Source organism: Vipera berus (assembly GCF_964194415.1).
Source record: "Vipera berus genome assembly, chromosome: 14".
Taxonomy (NCBI): domain Eukaryota; kingdom Metazoa; phylum Chordata; class Lepidosauria; order Squamata; family Viperidae; genus Vipera; species Vipera berus.
In genome coordinates this window covers 11,692,463-11,714,235 of record NC_138217.1, presented here as the reverse complement: position 1 = coordinate 11,714,235, position 21,773 = coordinate 11,692,463, and the positions used below count along the sequence as shown (strand labels likewise).

At 45.2% G+C, this 21,773-nt stretch overlaps 1 protein-coding gene across 1 annotated transcript; it reads right to left on the bottom strand.

The window, feature by feature from the left end:
* Positions 1–15,155: 15,155 nt before the first annotated feature.
* CIDEC (cell death inducing DFFA like effector c) lies at positions 15,156–20,105 on the bottom strand (the record flags this gene model as incomplete). The annotated part of the gene is made up of 5 exons (XM_081339240.1): positions 19,930–20,105; positions 19,669–19,810; positions 18,206–18,355; positions 16,528–16,715; positions 15,156–15,336 (listed from the first exon to the last, which is right to left on the bottom strand). The coding sequence occupies exons 1-5, from the start codon at positions 19,980–19,982 to the stop codon at positions 15,156–15,158; spliced, it is 714 nt and encodes a 237-aa protein (XP_081195366.1). The 5' UTR covers positions 19,983–20,105.
* Positions 20,106–21,773: the final 1,668 nt, after the last annotated feature.

Sequence of the window (21,773 nt, the reverse complement as noted above, 5' to 3'; positions counted from 1 at the left end):
GGGCTGTCTGTCTCCATCCTTCCATCCGCCCACCTGCCTCTTATCAAAGGCTCCAGAGACAGCAACATGAGGTTTTGGAATAGCTTAAAAAAAGTGTCTCTGTGTGTGTGTTTCTTTATGTATTTATTTATTTATTGGGGTCTTTTCCCGTGTAAGATTGAGGGTGTCTTGGGGACGTTTCGACGAGGTCCCACTCGTCGTCATCAGGCTGGTGTCTTCGGTTTCGTGGTTGTGCGAGACACCAGCCTGAAGATGAGTGGGACCTCGTCGAAACGTCGCCAAGACACCCTCAATCTTACACGGGAAAAGACCCGAATACGCCAAGGCCTACATACCTGTACCCGTGAAAATCACACACACACACACTGCAGTGGAGATGTTCGTATGAGAAATATATAGTTCCCAGCAGTTACAGGTGGTCCTTGAAACTAGGACCACATGGCTGTTGCTAAGTGAGACATTTGTTAAGTCAGTTTTGCCCCATTTTATGACCTCCCTTGAAAGATCCGTTAAGCGACAGGCTTTCGTTGTGAACGTTAGTCACACGGTTGTTAAGCAAATCTGGTCGGACGTCACCAAAGGGGATCGCCTGACCTCAGGATGCTGCAACCGTTGTAAGTGTGAGTCAGTTGCCGAGCGTCTGAATTTTGAACCCGCGACCGCGGGGATGCCGCAAGGATCGTGCCGTTGTAACTTTGGATGGTCACTAAACGAACAGTTGTTAAGTCCAGGACTGCTTGTCCTTCTAACCGGGGTTTACCATAATGTGTGAATCCAGTCCTTGAGGCAGACCTGTCTACTCGGTGTAACCCGCGTTTGTCTCTTCGTTCTGCCTGTATATTCTGTCCGCGTGAGATTCGTATCCGACTCTCACTGCTCACTAGTCAGAATTAAACTGCTCTCATTCCATTTTGCTCCGCAGGAATAAACCGAGGGATTCAATCAGGTCGCAGTGGAAATGCAAATGAATTAGCTTCAAAGTAGATTTTATTTATTTATTTACTATCCTGCCTTTCTTATGTTTTATAAACAAAGCAGTGGACATATCTAATACTCCTTCCTCCTCCTCCTTTCTCCACCACCACAATCCTGTGAGGCGAGTTGGGCTGGCCAAAGGGCACCCAGCCGGATTTCATGCCTTGATCTAGAACTCACCGTCTCCTGGTGATTGGCCCAAAGTCACCCAGCCGGCTTTTATGCCTAAGATGGGACTCACCTGATGTTTGGCCCAACGTCAGCTAGCCAGCTTTGATGGCTAAGGTGGGACTAGAATTCACTGTCTCCTGGTGTATTGGCCCAAAGTCACCTAGCTGGTTTTGATGGCTAAGGCAGGGCTAGAACTCACCGTCTCCTGGTGTATTGGCCCAAAGCCACCTAGCCGGCTTTCATGCTTCAGACGGGACGAGAACTCACTGTCTCACACTTAAGGCACCAGGTGCCTTTACCACTAGGCCTAACTGGCTCTCCATGCTTATTGCAAGGAGAGGTGAGATGGAAAAGCAAGGAGTAGATTATGAAAAAGAGAACGAATCCTTAGCCGGTACAAGACTATCTGTGGTCCTTCCCGGGAATGTCTGATACAAGCAGAGCAGGATGGCTTGTCCTACCAATACGTTGTTCCCAGTGATGGCTGGAGAAATTTGTGATTTAACCCCTCCTGCTGGCTGGGGGAATTCTGGGAGTTGAAAGCCGCGCATCTTAAAAAGTTGCCGAAGTTGAGAAACGCTTGGCTTATAATCTTTGCCGTCAGTGAGCCAATCCGCGCTCAGAAGGATACGTCAAGAAGGCGGCAATAAAATGTTGGATTTGAGGTTTCGGATGCTTTTTTTTATTTTTTTATTTTTTTATTTTTTATTAAACTTGCATGCTGCCTATCTCGCCAGAGGCAACTCTAGCGGGCTCATAGACCTCCATTGAAAATGCAGAGCGTTTCTTCCATTCCTCATTTTTTTTTCTCCTCCCCCTCTCTCGTTCCAAGGTTAGGCAGGAGGTGGTAAGTAAGATGTTCACGGGCCAGCAATGGTTATAAATGGCTCTTCTAATATTTGCACTTTAGCGAGCCATTAAGGCCTCGGACACAAAACACCGGCACTTTCCAATCTTGTTTGCGCTGCTCTGCGCTCAAAGCCAGACTCCCCGATTTCCATGTGGGTCACTGAACCAAGGCACCCACCCGCCACTGTTGTTTGCCTTCTCTCTCTCTGTCGGCTGTCTTTCCTGACTCCTTACCATTCCGCTTAGCTTTTCAGGGAGGGGGGAAAGAGTGTGTGTGTGTGTGTGGGGCGTGTGGGGGGGGAATCTCCGATGCACGATCTGCCCTCCTGGGAACTCAAGTCATCAGAAGTGAACAGCTGCACCTCCCTCCGTTGCCGGAGAGAGACTGAAGGATTTGAAGCAAGCAAGCAGGCAAAGATGAAATCCACTCTTTTGTTTTTTGTGATGCTGGGGAATTGGGGAGAGGTGAGAGGGGTGCCTGTGGGCTCCGGAGAACAAGAAGGCAAAAGAGAAAAAGATTAAAGAAGAAAGGCCTGACCCAATTTCATCTAGCAGGCGGAGAAGAAGAGAAGGATCCTGCTAATAAATAGCACAGGTTTTGCTGTGGTACTTTTGCAATGGGAAGCACACCGAAGTCTGGGCTAGTGGTTAAGGCACCGGGCTAGAAACTGGGAGACAGTGAGTTCTAGTCCTGCCTTAGGCACCAATGCCAGCTGGGTGACTTTGGGCCAATCACCAGGAGACGGTGAGTTCTAGTCCTGCCTTAGGCACCAAAGTCAGGTGGGTGACTGGACCAATCACCAGGAGACGGTGAGTTCTAGTCCTGCTTTAGGCACCAAAGCCAGCTGGGTGACTTTGGGCCAATCACCAGGAGACGGTGAGTTCTAGTCCTGCCTTAGGCACCAAAGCCAGCTGGGTGACTTTGGGCCAATCACCAGGAGATGGTGAGTTCTAGTCCTGCCTTAGGCACCAAAGTCAGCTGGGTGACTGGGCCAATCAGGAGACGGTGAGTTCTAGTCCTGCCTTAGGCACCAAAGCCAGCTGGGTGACTGGGCCAATCACCAGGAGACGGTGATTTTTAGGGATCCTTTATACTCTCTGAGCTTGGTTGATTCCTTGTAGATGTTTCACTACCAAAGTAGGTAACTTCATCCTGCTTTAGGCCAGCTAATTCTGGGAGCTGAAGTCGTCCACACATCTTAACGATAAGATAACCTTCATTGTCACTTTTTCCGTGTACACGCTGGCACGCGTTAAAAATGAAATTCTGAGGCCCACTCTCAATAGAAATACATATATTTACCCATATGCACATATACATATGCTGTACGCATACATATACACGCGCGCGCCTACACACACACACACATTAATCACAGTCCACTTTGAATACATAGTGGTAAAATAGAGTTCACACGGTTGATCCTACATGCTGAAAAAACTATTACAGAATCTAGTTCTGCTTCGGATACCACACAGCTCCCCCCCCCAGAAGGTAACAAAGAAGACTGGCCATGGAGACATGCGGACCATGGACAAGGCCCGCTTTTTATGTTCCCGAGGTTGAGGAACGCTGGGGGAAAAACATGGTGGGAAAACTCTTCCCCTGATGTTTGAAGGCTGCTTCTGCATTCTGTATAGATCCAGCAGCCAGGTTCAAAACTAAACCTTCACATATATTATTCCTAGTTTGCATGCACAAAGCCTGCCGTGCCAAAGGAGCTGGAGAGGATCTTGGGAGCCCTGCCTATTAATGGCATTAATCCTAATTGAGGCAGCGCTGTTCATTTACTCAGCAATTCACACCCTCGGATTAAGCCGAGAGCCCTTCACGAAGAGGGTTGGAATTCCGGGTAAAGTGAAAACAAATATTTTTCCAGGCTGAATCAAGGTGACACCTGTAGAGGTTCTGTTTATTTCGGGGTGTTTGTCCCGAGAGCCTCTGAGGTTTTCTTCCTCCTGGAAGCTTTTCCACTTGACTTCATTGCTGCTTTTTTTTAAAAATAAAAATAAAAATTAAAGTTTAAAAATACAGGGATTAAAAAAAACTACAAGTCATGCTCGACTTCACGGCCATAATGCCCAACGTTACACGGGCCCTCTAAAAAGCCTGCAGCTGAGGTCAAGCTCGCGTACTTCTCACCTTGATTTGGTTTTGCGCTGATGGGGCCGAGTTTGCCGTATGATGCAGGCCCAAAGAATTGGCTAGTTCCATTGCTGGATGATGTGTGTTTTGCTAAACAGGGTTGAGCGTTTAGCATGCTCTGTTAACTTGGCAAATTGCATCGTTGTTGGATCCAGTGACGTTCCTAGACATGCCTTATAGTCAAAGCATTATTGTACCATCTGTTCAAAAATGACCGCCGTCTTTCCAAATCTTAATACACTATTCTGTCTCCATGAACTCATGAGCCAATGGACAAGAGGAACGAATTTAGACAGTCAAGAATCCTTTCCTTTCCTTTCCTTTCCTTTCCTTCCCTTCCCTTCCCTTCCCTTCCCTTCCCTTCCCTTCCCTTCTTCCCCCTTCCCCATTCTCCCTTCTCCTGTCACAAAGAACTGCTCATTTTTGAACCCAAAGCAGCCCTTGGCTTGCTGCAGGGAAAAAAACCAAAAACAAATCTTCAACCAGTTTGTTCCCACCAGAGAATTTGCATCAATGCTCAGTATATCCCACTTTGGTGAGGAAAGCAAGCTGGCTCCAATCTAGGCACTTACGCATAGCCTTTCCTCGGACTTGCTCATCTGCTCTAGAATTTCAGCTGGCAGGAGGGGCACATCCAGACCGTTACTGCTGTCACCCCTGCATTTTTGAGACATCTCAAGCTTCCAGGTAGTCTTCAAGGGCAGCCCCACGTTACGCACATTGCAGTAGTCCAGTTGTGAGGTGACCAGGGCAGGAAAGAATGTCTGAAGGGCCTCCCAATCCAGGAAAGGGCACATCTAGCGCACCGGATAACCTTCCTGGATCTGGGCAGGAGCCACAAGCTGGCCTGGCATTTTCATTTTCAGAAAATGAAAAAAAAGGAAACCAAGGTCCAGCAGAAGGTAGCCACACATCCTAAAAGAGAGACACACACCCCCATCAAAAAAAATCTTAATTGTTTCTGAATATTGCTGGGAATAATGGGCTCATATGTAGCGGCTCCAGAGACTGACATTTTATCCCAGGAAGCAGCGGCTGGCTGTAATTTCTGTAATTTTTTAGGATGAAAGTGATCCAGAGAAGGTTTTTATTTTTTTTCTCCCCTTTTTTTTGTAAAATAAAATAAAATTGCTGCTTACTTCATCGGGGACCCTTTTGGGGTTTTTTTTTTTTTGAGACCAAAAGGTTTTAAATCAATGAATGCAACAGATCTGATTAATTTGTTGCAGCCCATTTAAGCATCCATCAGCCCGGAGACCAATTAGCAAGCTGTGTTGCTGTTCAGAGGTTGTGTGTGTGTGTGTGTGTGTGTGTGTGTGTGAGAGAGAGAGAGAGAGAGAGAGAGATTTGTTAAGGGACTTTTGCCCCATTGTATGACTTTTTCTGCCACCCTTGTTAAGCGAATCCCTGCAGCTGTTAGTCGTTAAGTGAATCTGGCTTCCCCCATTGACTTTGCTTGTCAGAAGGTCGCGAAAGGGGATCACATGACCTTGGGGAACGCAGCAACGTCATATATGCAAGTTAGTTTCCAAGTGTCTGAATTTTGATCATGGGGATGCTTCAAGCGGTCGTTAAGTGTGAAAAACGGTCCTAAGTCACTTTTTCCCCCCAGTGCCATTAAACGGCCGCTAAATGAACTGTTGTAAGTATTCTGTCCTCAAAGGACATTTGTCCCAATTGCATCCAGCCACCCAACTTAGGTCAGACCTCCTTTCTTTTTACCGGCTGTTACTATAGTTTGATTCCTGGCTCGTTTTCTCTCTCCTGCCAAGAGTTGGTAGCTTCCCTGAATTGCAACAGATTTTTTCCAGCTTCCCTTTGCAATCTTTTATCTCTAATTGGGAAGGGGGGAAAGCAGCCCTGCGCATGGATCCCGCAGAGGGGAGCCGCTATCCTAAGAAACAGGAACACTCGTTCCAAAGTAGCAAATACAACTGGTCGTGTCTTTACACTTAGTTGTGGGAACTAACTAACTCTTGGTCCACCGGCTTTCGACCGCTTGATGAGATGAATTGATTTAATGCAGGGCATAAAATCTGCAGCCCTTCCCTACCGAGTAAAGAATTCAAGGTGGATTGTGTCACAGTCGCAAACCTTGTGCCAAGGAGTATTCCTCTGGCTTTTGTTGCCTATTGATTTCTCCTCGCCCTTGAGTGGCAGAACGAAACTCTTTGTACAATGGAGGTCAGGAGATAAATCTGCAGGGCTCCCGAGTCGAAAATCCTAGCCAAGGAGAAAAGCTTCTTCTGCCTGAAACTTTTATAGGCTGATCAAAGAAATAAAAGTTCAGACGTTTTAGAGACTTCAGAAGTGTCGGAGAACAGCCATGAAGAAATGGGGTCAAACCGAAGGCTGAATTTTTGGAAAAGACACCCTGGAAAATAGAATAACTGAGTTGGAAGGGGCTTTGGAGGTCTTCTAGCCTGACCCCCTGGTTAGGCAGGAGACCCTATAATAGAATTCCAGACAAGGGGCTGTCCGGTCTCTTCTTCAAAGCCTCCAGTGCTGGAGCATCCACAACTTCTGGAGGAAAAATCTTCCATGGTTAAATTGTTCTCACTGTCAGGAAATTTCTCCTTAGTTCTAGAGTTAGTTAGTTAGCTAATTACAGGTAGCCAACAATTTACAACAGTTTCCTTAGTGACCATTCAAAGTTACAACGGCACTGGGGGGTAAATGACTTATGACCATTTTTCACATTTACGACCGTTGCAGCATCCTTGTGCAAAATTCAGATGCTTGGCAACTGATTCACATTTATGACGGTTGCAGTGTCCCGGGGTCAGGTGATCCCCTTTTGCAACCTTCTCACAAGCAAAGTCGACGGGGAAGCCAGAACCGTGTGATTAATTTAACAACTGCAGTGATTCACTTAGCAGGGGTGGCAAAAAAAAAAAAGTCGTAACGAGGCACAATTTCTCACTTGGCAACATCAATTTGGGGCTCAACTGTGGTGCTAGGTTGAGGGCTACGCGTAGTTTGTTCTAAGAGGAGACTTGATTGGAGATTATACCCTCTGTCCTAAGGCAGAGGATGTGGAGTTACTCTCCGTAGTAACCAAGGGTAGGACAAGAATCAAAAATGGAAGCTTTGCAGGAGATCCAAACTCAAAACCAGGAGAATTTCCTCGTTAAGCAGAGGAATAGCCTGCTCCTGGACAGGTGGATCATCACCACTGGGGATCTTCAAGCCATGATTAGACAGCCAAAGGTCTGGGATTCCAACTCTATGATTCCACACAAAGAGAAAGTCATTTGCTTGCAAACCTCCGTGGGCGAAGGTTCAGCCATAAGCAGCTCATAATGAGGCCAGACTGAAAATAGAGGTTTCTAGCTTACAGGTCCCGGCTTTAAGCCGCTGCAAAGGGTTCTTTAAAATTTACACGCATGCCATTTCTCTTTCATCCCACCTTATTAGTTCGGTTCCAGACAGCTGCCGATCAGAAGAAGACTGGTGTCTTCCTCTCATCTTGCAAGCCCAAAGACAGATCGGCCCCATTTCTTGGGGATAATGGCGGGTGAAGTTTGATAAATGAGCTCCAGACATCACCAGGAGATGGCGCGTGTGTGGGGGGGGGGAAGCGAGTGTCATGTTGTGGTTGTCTTCTTTGAAAGATGGAAAGGACAGATCTGAAGCTGCCGAAACATGTGGAGCTGCCAAGCTCTCAGCTACTGAAAACCGTGGAAGTGGATGAGGCCAGAGCAGCAGATGGCTTCACTGGAGGGACACTAACCTTGGTTAATGGCTAATAGGGATCTGTGGAGGTCCTCAGTCATCCAGGTCACGGTTGTCCCAAAAGCTGCTTTTTCAGGAGGCAACTGGACTTTCTTGTTTTTCTTTGAAGACGTTGCGCTTCTCATCCAAGAAGCTTCTTCGGGTCTGACTGGAGGGTGGGGAAGAGATAGGGGTCTTTCCTAGGGAGAGAAATGTGGTCTCTCACTAGTGGACAGAAGACGACAGGAAAACCTTTTTCCATATTGTTTTCTGCCCACAATTTCAAAAATGTTACCGTCCATACATTGGTTGGAACCAGGGGTGCCTATGGCCCAACAGTGAATAAAAATCAAAACCGTATTCTTATATGCTACCGCTTGGTGGACTTGGCGGCAAACAGGGAAGCTTTGAGACGATTCTTTTTCAGAAAAATTAATCAAACATTTTAGTAGTAATACACTGAATATATTTCAAGAGAGCCAGCGTGGGGAGAACATCGTGGGAATTTTGATCCTTTCGACCACGGATTCAACCGCTGTTCCGGCAATATGTTGTAACCAAAGTTCTTAGTCCGTTTTTGTCATATACTCTTTCACTTGTTCTTCCTTGGTTTCGAGTTTCAACGAAGAGCTCATCCATTTTAGCAATTGCGTCTTCATTGAGTATATGTTAATCAATTATTAATCAAATTTATATAACTGTCCATCTGTACCCAAGGCTCTGGGTTGCTCAGAAACAATTAAAAAGCAGTATTGCAAAAGAGCAATCCAGCACAGCAGACCGAAGCAATAAAAGCCATATAAAACCGCATCAAATCATAAAACAATAATTATTTATTAATCACATTTAATTATACAATATAAAATTCTAGTTCTGGCTGCAATCCTTTCTTTCAACCCCTGCTCAAGCAGAAGCCTCTATACCATTTCAGACAAATGGTTGTCCATTCTCTTCTTAAAAACCTCCAGTGTTGGAACATTCACAACTTCTGGAGGCAAGTTGTTCCGCTGATTAATTGTTCTCACTGTCAGGAAATTTCTCCTTAATTCCAGGTTGTTTCTCTCCTTGATGAGTTTCCATCCGTTGCCTTCTGGTGCTTTAGAGAATAGTTTAAACCCCCCCTTTTTTTCTTTTTTTCTTTATGGCAGCCCCTCAAATATTGCAGCACTGCTATCCTGTCACCCCCTAGTCCTTCTGGGAACATTTGCAAGGCTGTTAAAATCACTTTGTCCTGACTTGCTTTAGGAGCTGACAATGAAGCCGGGATTAATTGCCTTTGCAATTGATTCCGATGTTTACACTGGTTTTATCGTGTGGCTCTTGTTGTATCGAAAATTGCCTTGAGTCTTGCAAAGCGGAGTTGTATACAAATTTCTCTATAAATAAATAAGCACATGTTCCCTCGCCCTGACTGACTTATGGGGGCCATCAGCCCCTGATTCTTCGATTCGCCTCGAATTGCTAGCACCGGGAGATGACACATTGGGCTAAATCAGCAACCAAAGCCTTTAATTATTTTGCCCATTATGCGAATCTTTGGCTTTTGGGATGAGGGGAGGCAAGATGAAAGAGCTTCTTGCCGGGACCTCACTGACATTGGGCTGGTATTGCCATCACCAGGTTACGGATATATTTGGAGGTTAGCAGTGCAGAATCAAGAAAAGGCTTCTTGCGTTCGTGCTCAGCCTTTCCTTCCGCTTGACGAAAAAGGCGTTGTTTCACGCATCCGTTCCTGGAAGGACATTTTGCCAAGTGCCCTAGCAACTGGTTCCTTTGGCTCCAGAGACAATGAACACTGCGGCAAATAAAAGGATTTTCAGCTTTATTATTAGCTCAGCCAAACGGATTTAAAAGCATCACGTAAAAAGCGGACGTGCCAAGCAAGAACAGCACTCAAATCTCTTAACAGGACCTCCTTAATAAGGGCAGCCGAGATATCCCAAGCAGGACGAGAAGCAACGGATGGAAACTAGTCAAGGAGAGAAGCAACCTAGAACTAAGGAGAAACTTCCTGACAGTTAGAACAATCAACCAGTAGAACAACCTGCCTCCAGAAGTGGTGAATGCTCCAACACTGGAAATTTTTAAGAAGAGACTGGACAGCCATTTGCCTGAAATGGTATAGGGTTTCCTGCCTGAGCAGGGGGTTGGACTAGATGACCTCCAAGGTCCCTTCCAACTTACTTATTATTATTATTATTATAAGGATAGCTGGTTTCCACAATAATCCAACCTAGATTTGGTGCAGAAGCTCCCAACAAGGGTTTTTTTTAAAATCAAAATTTGGCACCAGGACTTTATGGTCCTGTTATGGTCAGGAGTCTGGAAGATCTAACCTTGGCCCACCTATGCAGAAATTATTATAATTACTGAGGGGACATCCTGTCCTGGAGATTAGTTCTCCTTCCCTGTGAGAAATTTGTAGCAACCATCCCCCCCCCAATTCTTTTGGACTGAGTTTTGGTGGGACAAGGAGAGAATTTCAGAAGGCCATTTCAACATTGTTCTAGTTGGACTTGGGCCCAGATGTTGCTCTAGGATGTTGCCCAATGAGCTCTGATCTGTGGGGATCACTCAATAAATTCTTCCTGGCAGCCCAATGCCTCATCCTCTCCTTGTCTGGGAATCTTCTGTGCAACTGTGCTAAAATTAGCCTTTGAACTTGATACGACATTTTCATCCTTCCACAATTAAATGAAAAATTAAATTATGTGTAAGGTATCTTTTTTTTTGATTGCTGCAACACACCGAAAAAGAAAATTACATGGAATAGTAAGACAGAAATAATATAAATAAGAAAATGGAAACGTACCCACTCAGTAAAATAAATATTTGGGGGGGGAAAAACCCAGAGCTTTTAATATTTTAAAGTCTGAACACGTTATATCAGTTGCTCTTTCTCCAATATTTATATAAAAAACAGGCAGTATTTGAGGTAGCAAATGCATTTCTTTTGTCCGTAGTGCTAACTTGGATATGGCTTTCTGGTCTTCTGGTTATTTTATTTCATGCTTTCCTTTGTGCAAGCTCTCCAAGAGAAGATATATTTTGAACTGAACAATACTGCATTCGTATTTTATATCAGCCAGTGAATATCTGAGTCAATAATGCTCAGGCGGAAATGATAGATGGCGCAGAAGAATATTTATTTAACACTCCACAGTATTTGAAGGAAGAAGCAGTGGAATCTTTCCAGACCTATCGTTCAAGTGCTTTTGAGCGGCTCCTGTTATTCTCTGAAGCTATGGCCACACAAGCCATAGTTCTATCTATGATGGATTATGAAATAAACGGGGATGATAGTGTCAACCTGATAAGTCACTCATAAGTAAGCCAAAACTTAGTTCTAGGTTGCTTCTCTCCTTGATTAGTTTCCATCCATTGCTTCTTGTCCTGCCTTCTGGTGCTTTATAGAATAAGTTGTTCCCCCCACCCCAACATCTTTGTGGCAACCCCAGAGATACTGCAAGACTGCTATCATGTCACCCCTAGTCCTTCATTTCATTAAACTTGACATACTCAATTTCTGCAACCATTCTTCCTATGTTTTAGCCTCCAGTCCCCTGATCATCTTTGTTGCTCTTCTCTGGACTTTCTAGAGTCTCAACATCTTTTTTACATCGTGGTGACCAAAAGTATTCCAAGTGTGGCCTTACCAAGGCATTATAAAGTGGTATTAACACTTCACGTGATTTTGATTCTATCCCTCTGTCAATGCAGCCTAGGATTGCATTGGCTTTTTTGGCTGCTGCAGCACACGGCTGGCTCATATTTCAGGGATTGTCCACTAGGACAAATTGTTTTCTTTAAGAAATGTCACTCTAAAACCAGATACAATGCTGGTAGTTATCAACTGACAGTCATTCATTTAGCAGCCATTCAAAATTAACAATGACCCTGAAAAAAGTGACTTATGAACAATCCTCACACTTACGACGGTTGCTCATCCCCCAAGGTCATAGGATCAAAATTCAAACACTTGGGAACCTGCATGTATTCACCACGGTTGCAGCCACGTCGTCACCATTTGCAACTTTCCCAGCTGACAAGGGGATTTGCTTTAGGACTGCACAATTCATTTAACAGCTGCAGTGATTCATTTAACAACCATGGGAGAAAAATTTTTCCGCAAAATCACTTAACCACTTTGCTTAGCAGCAGAAATTCCGGGCGCAAAATTGTGGTTGTGAGTGGAGGATTACTTGTAGCCATCATTTCCAGGAACAACAGCTGAGTTCATGGCAGAGCTTTTGTCTCCTTTTGCCTCTACTAGAGTCCTGTAAGACGGGCCAGCCTTAACACCATCCTTCCACATGCTTCACACAAACGAGCAACATTTTAGCTTCAGATCTTGTGTGAAGTCTCCCACCACTTTTATTCTCCCCTCCCCCCCCCGCCAAACAAATAAAAATCTCCCACTGAGTTCACATAGCATGCTAAGCCACCGTTGGGCTTTATATCTTAGCAGAAAGATATTTAATCAATATCCTTGTTAAGCCAAGCATGACATGGCTTGCGAGAACTCGGTCTCCTGGCATGCTGAGATGGGAAAAACCCTCTAAGTGAATTTAAGGGACTTTCTCCAAAAGAACCCTCGTGAGGACATATATTGGAAATAAAATTCCAATGAAGATAGATAGATAGATAGATAGATAGATAGATAGATAGATAGATAGATAGATAGATAGATAGATAGATAGATAGACAGACAGACAGATAGACAGACAGACACAGACATATTGGATGAATAAGATAGGATGAATTAGATGGATAGATAGATTAGATAGATAGATAGATAGATAGATAGATAGATAGATAGATAGATAGATAGACAGACAGACAGACAGACAGACAGACAGACACAGACATATTGGATGAATAAGATAGGATGAATAAGATAGATGGATAGATAGATAGATTAGATAGATAGATAGATAGATAGATAGATAGATAGATAGATAGATAGATAGATAGATAGATAGATGGATGGATGGATGGATGGATGGATGGATGGATGGATGGATGGATGGATGGATGGATGGATGGATGGATGGGTGGACGGACGGACTTCTGGAAGTGTCATCCACACGGAGAAACGGTTGTTCACTTTGAATCCCACCACTGGTCTTCTTCCTTGCAGATAGCAACAGTTATGGATTCCCTGCCTGGTTCCTAAACGTCTTCTCTTAACACACACACACACACACACACACACGCCTTAAAAAAAACACCAATGAATGCAGATGCTTCCTGACCTCTGAAGCTACAGGACTTGGCCATGAAAACGGCCTTATTAAACTTCCCTGGTTTTCATATGGCTCAGGCCATTTAAGTTCCTTAACTAGCCCCTGGAGAATCTTCAACTATCTCGTAACGGCCACGGGGTTTTTAATATTGCAAGGGAGCCAGAGGTCTGCAAATAGATTGTATTGCAAAAGGAGGGGGGGGGAAAGTTGCAGTTTTGCTGTGCGGCGAATTTTAGCAGGTATTTTGCATAGCAGGACAGTGCTGGTTGCCTCTTAAAGTTTCTAGTTCTCGTGACTTGCTGAGCCCCTGAGGTTTTTACGAAGAGACTGGACAGTCACTTGTCTGAGACGGTATAGGTTCTCCTGCTTGAGCGGGGGGCTGGACTAGAAGACCTCCAAGGTCCCTTCCAGCCCTATAATTCTATGGTCTATGACACCAGAGACTCTAAGCTCTAAGATGTCTAAAGGTTGGCAATGTGAAAAATATAAAGGGATATTTTATCGCGCAGGGTGATCTGAAAAACCGAAAAGGGACTGGGCAGAAATACATATGGCGATGTGGAAAGTTTTGAAAACAAATCTTCAGATGAAAGCGGAACTTTTCTGATTAGGACTGATGGACACTCCAATGCAAAAGGCTCGTGGAGAATTGCTTTTGTATATGGCAAGTGTGCGAGGCTATTATATGCACAACGAGGGAGCACGGCAGAAAGACCAACAAATGGAGGAATGGATCATGAAGCCGGCTGAGTTTGCAGAAATGGCTCAATGGACTTGTTTGATTAAGGAGAGAACTACAATTACTTCTTCTTCTTTTTTTTTAAACGACCGGGAAACCCTTCGCAGACTTTTTGCTGGAAGTGGATAAAAATAAAGCCATTTCGGGATGTAGTGATGAAAAAGGGCCGTTGATGGGAAGAAGGGAACTAGGATATGCGAGACGGGAGGGGGAAGAGGATAACTGCTCTCTGTGTTAGATAGCTTTTATTATTATTATTATTATTGACTTTTTAGAATCTCCTTTCCTCTCTCTTCTTCTCTCTTTCTGTGGTTTTTTTTTAAACCTTTGTAAAATCTTCCTTTAATCAAAAAAAATATTCACAAAAATAAAGTGATTAAGGGGACCAGAATGATAGTATAGGTAGTCCTTGACTTACAACTGACTATTCAGTTAGTGACTATTCAAAAGGGACTGGTGACCATTTCCCATACTTTTTGGCCATTGCAGCATCCCTGTGGTTGTACGATCAAAATTCAGACGTTTGGCAACTGGCTCGTATTGATGACCTTTGCGGTGTCCCCCTTTGTGACCATCTGACAAGCAAAGCCAGGTTCACTTAACAACCGGGTTACCAACTTAAAACCTCAGCGATTCACTTAACAACTGTGGCAAGTAAGCTCGTAACATAGGGCAAAATTCCCTTAACAGCTGTCGTGATTAGCAACTGAAATTTTGGGCTCATTCGTGGCCATAAATCAAGGGCTGCCTTTAATGTATTGCCACATACACCCAGCTCTGGGTTTTGTTTTTTTTTTCAGTTCTAGAAAGCAGCTGAGGGTCTGCAAATGTATTTTCTATTAAACTACCCATTTGAGAACAAGGCAGGAGAAAGGAGAGAGAGAGAGAGTGCCCATCACGGTTTAAGAAAACGTTGCTTTTTAATTCACATATTTACAGTGTAATACAAGTCAACGTGGCATCATGCTGGCTGTGCAGTTACCTATACATGTCGGAATATCTATCTATCTATCTATATATAAATAAGAAAAGGTGAACCCTTGGCCTTTTTCTGCACCAATTCTGGCTGCCAAGCTGGACAAGAAGGAACACACAGGATAACTTACAAGAAACAGTGAGTGCCTAGAATCGTGAGACAGAGTCAAAATGTTTTGACGTTGGCTGTGCTTTCCCACTCCAGCAGGTGCAGAGAAGTGCCCGTCCCTTCCTCCAGGATCTCGGAGGGTGCCTTACGTGTAGGATGTCAACGCCTCGGAGTCCGTAGCAGCAGTGGGGCGGAAAATGTCTTTCTCCCCTGGATGTGCGCACCCCAAATTCATTGCAACATTCTCCGGGTGAGAGAGGAAGGGAGAGCGATAGAAGGACGACTCAAGGACGGCAAAATTTCTTCCTTCTGTTCTTCTCGAGTGTCCAACAATTGCTGCATGTAACAGGACGTGCCCAACAGGACGTGGCCCGTGGCTTGCATGGTGAAGAGGGTCCAGCGGAGAGCTTCTCTGAGAAAAAACAGGAGCAATTGGAGAGAGAAAGTGAGAGAGAGAGAGAGAGAGAGGGAGAGAGAGATGGTCAGGGAGCACGAAGGCCACCTAGACGGTTTACAATAATCGTTTTGAGGTTCTCTTTGAACTCTGAGCTCACAAATTTCATCTCTTCTTATTTAAAACTTTTTTTTTTGCTCTGTGGTTTGCTGGAAAAACTCTCCTTTCTGGACGCTTGCACGAACACCCCCAGGAGATCTTAGATTTACAGTGTACAGAGACACGACATTAAAGGAAGCGAGGTGAGGAGGGAAGAGGAAAAAAACACACTTGGGTGCTATGTCTAAACAATACATGGAAGAAGAGCAACAAAGCGACATGCATAGACATGACCTTGGTTTACGGGGCGACCCACGGTTAGTTCCAAAGCATTTCTTGACGCAGAGCCCTTACCTTTTTCTGAGCCAAGCACAATTCTGGGAATTGAAGTTCTCACGTCTTAAAATTGTCAAGATTGAGAAACGCTGTTTTCTCCCATTAATGGAAGCCTGAATTGGGATCTCAGGATAAGAGCACAAAACCACTCTTGGTTATCGTGCTCCTGACTGAGCCCATTCCTGCTGTACCTGGGTTGTAACGTTAACATGGGAATCTAACCCTTACGGCCTGCAAACTTTGGGGTATGTTCAATAAAACCTGGCAAACATCCACTCACTTTCTTTCTTTCTTTCTTTCTTTCTTTCTTTCTTTCTTTCTTTCTTTCTTTCTTTCTTTCTTTCTTTCTTTCTTTCTTTTTTAACTGGGTTTTTTATTTTCAGGGATAATTTAATCTTTTTAATTGTCTTTTAACTTTTGTATTTTGTATTGGTGTGATTTTAAAATGCCCTGTAAACCGCCCTGAGTCCTTCGGGAAAGGGCGGTATATAAATCTAATAAAATAAAATAAAATAAAATTTCTTTCTTCTTCTTTCTTTCTTTCTTTCTTTCTTTCTTTCTTTCTTTCTTTCTTTCTTTCTTTCTTTCTTTCTTTCTTTCGCCCCCCCCCCATCTCATCAGAGGTGAGAAACATTCAAACTAGTACACATTAAAATAACAATAAGCAATAATAAAATGTGATACGCTGGTGAGCAAATTGTGGATGAATCCCAAAGGATGATGAATCCCAAAGGATGATGGGAAGGGCCAACCCAGGGAGGCAAAGAGACTTACTTCATGATCCTCTTTGCCCCATAGCATTGCATATCGTAGGACATGCTGTAGGTCCCATAAAGAGTAGCCTTGATGTTCAGAGAGCCAATGAAGTCCTGGGGCTTGGTCTTGTACAGATCAAATGTGATGCAGGCCACGTCAATCCGACGCCGAGGCTTGCTGGATAGAGATAGCTGGTACCCGGCTTTCTGGGGACAAAAAAATTGGAAAAACAATACTTTGAGAGTCTAATGAAGAGGAGGATTGGGGCGACATGATAGCAGTCTTCCAATACTTGAGGTGCTGCCATAGAGAAGAGGGAGTCAAGCTCTTCTCCAAATCGCCTGAAGGCAGGACAAGAAGCAACGGATGGAAACCAATCAAGGAGAGAAGCAACCTGGAACTAAGGAGAAACTTCCTGACAGTGAGAACTATTAGCCAGTGGAATGGCTTGCCTTGACAAACTGTGGGTGCTCCATCACTGGAGCTTTTGAAGAAGAGATTGGATAGTCATTTGTGCAGAATGGTATAGGATCTCTTGCTTGGGCAGGGGGTTGGACTAGAAGACTTCTAAGGTCCCTTCCAAATCTGTTATCCTGTATTGTGTAATTATCACTACTGAACAGAGTCTCTGCATCCAAGTTTTGCACAGCCTCCTTTCCAGTGAAGGCTACATATCGCGGTAGCTTTTTGCTTTTCAGGATTCTAGTCCTCATGACTGAAAAGCGATCGATTCATGACCGGCATTTATAGCCAAGCGAGAAAAATCTCTTTTTCTCCCTTTCTCTTCACCCAGGCGTCTCAAAAGTAACCCCGAGAGTTATCAATTTCAGCACTTACCTCTTCCATTTCCTTTCTCTAATACAGTTTGCTGGGAATTGCCTTTATCGTGATGATACTTATTTAAACTGCCCTTTTCTTGCGTGATCACAGGCAGCTTTACAAGCAGAATAATAAAACGCTCTAGCATTTAGAATCAGCTTTCAAATGTTTCATTTCCATAAAAACCGGAAGGGAGGGAGTGCTTTTTCGCTTTCCAGACAGAATTCTGGATGGCCATCCTTTGCATCACAAGGGCTGAGCAACCGAGCGTTAGCATCCTTGGCTAGGTTCACACAACCCAGGTAATTAACTCATTTGTGATGTATGCAGAAGAGACGGAATTGTTTGCCCTGCGTCTGAGATGGGCAGTCACATGCAGTTACCAAATGAATAAGTTAAATTAAAAACAAACCTTCTGATTTCCGGAAACACCCATTCCAACTGACATTTCCCCCCCCCCTAGTGAGCCACTTCCATCTTGTGGCTGTCCTTCTCTACCTAGCCAATGGTGGCTTATTCAAGAAGGCATGGTTAAACCCAAACAGCTGGGCGCTTCCAACCTAGATGTGGATGAACGTTCTTGGAAAGAAGCCAAGCCAGTGGTGGCTTATTCAAGAAGCCATGGTTAAACTCAACAGATGAGTGCTTCCAACTTAGCTGTAGATGACCGTCCCTGGCAGGAAGCCAAACCAATGGTGGCTTATTCAAGAAACCATAGTTAAACCCAACAGACATGTGCTTCCAACTTAATCAAAGATCCTTTGATCTTGCTGCCCGGGAAGGAAGCAGATGCCCGCATTTCTAACCCAGCCAGACAATAGCATGTCCTTGAAATGAACACATTTTACTGGCTTAAGTCTTAAATTTGGCTCCTCACCTTGACTGGACGCCACACCTGTCCCTCAGTTAAAGCCAGCAATACCATCCCCTCTTCTAGAGTTTGGAAGAACGCCTCCGATTCTACGCTGGTGCCATCTTCATCCAAGACGACGGTGATGGACCCCACTAAGTCCAGAGCAGTTCGTATCTGCGGCAATAAATTAGATTGGATACCTTGCAGTTCCAGACAGCCTAGGAATCAGGGTTCATTAACAAAGGAGCATCTCTTGAGCAAGCTGGCTTAGAAAGGAAGCTTTGGCACTAATTGGATTTGGTGATGAGAAGATCACCCGGTACTTGGCCCAGGGACCATTGGCCTCCATTAAAGAGAGAGAGAGAGAGAGAGAGAGAGAGAGAGATGGATTTTGAAAGATTTAGTACTGATGATGTTACCTAGTTGGGTCATGAAACGTCTGCAAGAAAACCACCAAGCTCAAGAGAGCACCAAGGACCCCACAGTCCTCCTCCTCCTCCTCCTCCTCCTCCTCTCCACAAACCCCACTCCCTTCTAGCACTGATGGTGTTACCTAGTTGGGTAATGAAACGTCTGCAAGAAAACCGCCAAGCTCAAGAGAGCACCAAGGACCCCACAGTCCTCCTCCTCCTCTCCACAAACCCCACTCCCTTCTAGCACTGATGGTGTTACCTAGTTGGGTAATGAAACGTCTGCAAGAAAACCGCCAAGCTCAAGAGAGCACCAAGGACCCCACAGTCCTCCTCCTCCTCTCCACAAACCCCACTCCCTTCTAGCACTGATGGTGTTACCTAGTTGGGTAATGAAACGTCTGCAAGAAAACCGCCAAGCTCAAGAGAGCACCAAGGACCCCTCATTTCAACCCTGAGCTACAAATATTCTCTTCTAGCAATTCGGAAGGACTTTAGCTTTTCAGCTTTTATTTTCTTAATTTTTTTTTAATTTTAATTATTATTATTTTTTTTGTGGGGTGGGAGGTCCATTGTACAAAAACGTCTCAGGGCTGTTCACTGCCCAGAATTTGCCAAGCCCCCCACTCGCAACCAGATGACAGAAACAGGGAATGTGTGTGTGTGTGTGTGTGTGTGTGTGTGTGTGTGTGTGTGTGTGTAAAGGTACCGGAATGCAAGGAAGGCCTGGGAAGGAATTGTGGAAGATAAGTGAACCGACTGTTGCCTGGAAGTGACCCTTGACCCCAAGGTCAAACGGGGGGAAAGCTCCAAAGCGCCCAGGCCGTTTCCCCCCCCCCCAAAAACAAAATGAATGTAATTGATTGGTGGACAATGGACAGTGGGTGGCCCGCAGAAGGGGAAAAGGTGATATTTTTTTTTTTTTACTTAGGCTGTTTTGTGCCCGAAAACTTCAGAACTGGCTTTGCTACTTCTCTGCCTGGGTGGAACTACCAGTGAAGTTATACTCTTGGTAGAAGACACTGTCCCGGGAGTTTTTGGGGTTCCCCCCCCTTTTTAACTGCATTTACCACTTACTTTCTCAAGCAGGTCGCTCAGACTCTCTGCCATGATGCCTTTGCGCACCGTGCGCTCACAGTTGCTCACGCGGTAGGGCCTGGGACGGGCAGCGGGGCCACTCAGCAGCTGCTGGGTCACGGAGGCACTGGCCGAGACACATCTGGAAGAAGAGGAAAGGTCAGCTGAGGGAGGGGGAAAGGGTAAAAACACCCCCCCACACACACACACCTCCTTGGCCAGCCAGGTTTCAACCAACTTCCTTCCTCTCCCGTGACTTACCTGGAAAGTGATTGGGGGGTGAGAAGATCCAAGTATTTCTTTGCATAATCCATCAGGCTGCAGGGAATAGGAATCGGTCCCTAGGGAAAGAGAAAACTGGGTTGAGGCGTGCCGTTTTCTTAATTTATTTCTCGTTTTTTGGGAAAGTGAGATCTTGATGGACGGGGCAGCTAGATAAATAGAAGGCCTGGAGATGATCGATTTTTGCACTTTTTCTTGGCTTCCTTTCGTCCTTCCCTTCTTCTTTTCTTATTTTTTTTGGAGGGGGGGAGTGGTGGTTTCCCCAATATTTTCCTGCTCCTGACTGGCACCAGCGAACAAGCACAAACTGCTTTATCGAACGCTCTTTTTCTATTAAAAAGCGAACTCCACGCCTAAGGAGTTTGGGCGTTGCCATCTCCATTTTTTTCTTTTTTTTTTGTGGCTACGAGAAATTGCTCCGGTCCCGAGAGGGAGACGCCGTTGGGATTTTGCAGAAAGATCTGAAAAAGAGAAAAACTGCCCGTCTCTGATCAAAATAAAAAAGAAAAGCGACTGGGCTCAGCGGTGGAGTTGGATTTGCCGTACCAACATCAATCTCCTCCTTCTTGGAGGACTGTTATATTTCTGGGGGAAATGGGGAGGGGGGGCGGTTTTCCCCAAGATCTCCCTCCTGTGATAATGCTCACAGTGTAGAACACTGAATCCTATGGTTGGAAGGGACCTTGGAGGTCTTCTAGTCCAGCCTTCCCCTCAATCAGGGGACCTTATATACCGCTCCGGACAAAGGCCTGTTTAGTCTCTTCTTAAAAAACGTCTTTAGGCAAGCTGGATAATTGTTCTCACTGTCAGGAAATTCCTGTTTATTAGGAAAGAAGCATCCATTGCTTCTTGTCCTCCTGCCTTCGGGCTCTTTGGAGTATAAGAAACCCCCCCTCTTCTTTATGACAGCCCCTCCCCCAATACAATCAGACAGCTATCATCTCTCCCCTAATCCTTCTCTCCAAGAGGCTATCCAAGGTGAGTTGGAAGGAGCCCCTTCCTTTCTCCCCATCCCTCTTTCCTCCCCCCATCCCCCCCCCCCGTCAAGACCCCCACCTCAAACTTTCCCCTCCCCCTAGCAAAAAAAAAACCAACAAAAACCCTCCAGGCTTGCCTTTCCAGCTGATCAGCTAATCCTGGTTTCTCTTCCGCTCTGGGCTGACGTGCCTCCGGCTTTATAGGAGCCCAGCCCTCGGCCGCCCTTTGGACGGATAAGGGAGGGACGACCAGTAACCACAAGGGTTAGGAAAAGTGCCAACCTCGCCAGGCTGTTGCATCAGGCGGGAGGAGGTCTTGGGCAATTGGGACAAAGGAGGATTTTCTGACACCACTGCCCAAGAGGCAAGGCAGAAACCTTCAGACTGCCCCCAAAGCTTGGATGCCAATCCTAAAGGTTTGATGCAATTGGCATCGGTTTTTGCAGACTGTTCTCTTCGTAGCTGAGGTGGGGGTGAGCATCTCCCCAGCTTTGCCAACGCTGTGACCCCAGAAACGAAGGCCACGCCTTCACCCATCTCCTGTGCCCAGCTAACCGTGTTTTATCTGTGGATTTCATGCAGTTCAATGCAGTCTTTCTCGCCCGTGGGTGGACGGGTGGACTTCAGCTTCCAAACCAATGGGTTGCTCATTATGGTTTACTGAACAAGCCACGGTCTGGGTTCACACCACACAGGGAAGCCCAGAGCAGACACATCCTGGTTTAGTACCGTCTCTGAACCTAAACGTGGATTTAAGATCTCCCCAATATGTAGCCACAGCAATTATTTTCTCATGTGTATCATCGTTCGGCGCTCTTTCATATAAAAATGGCATTTGCCCAACGA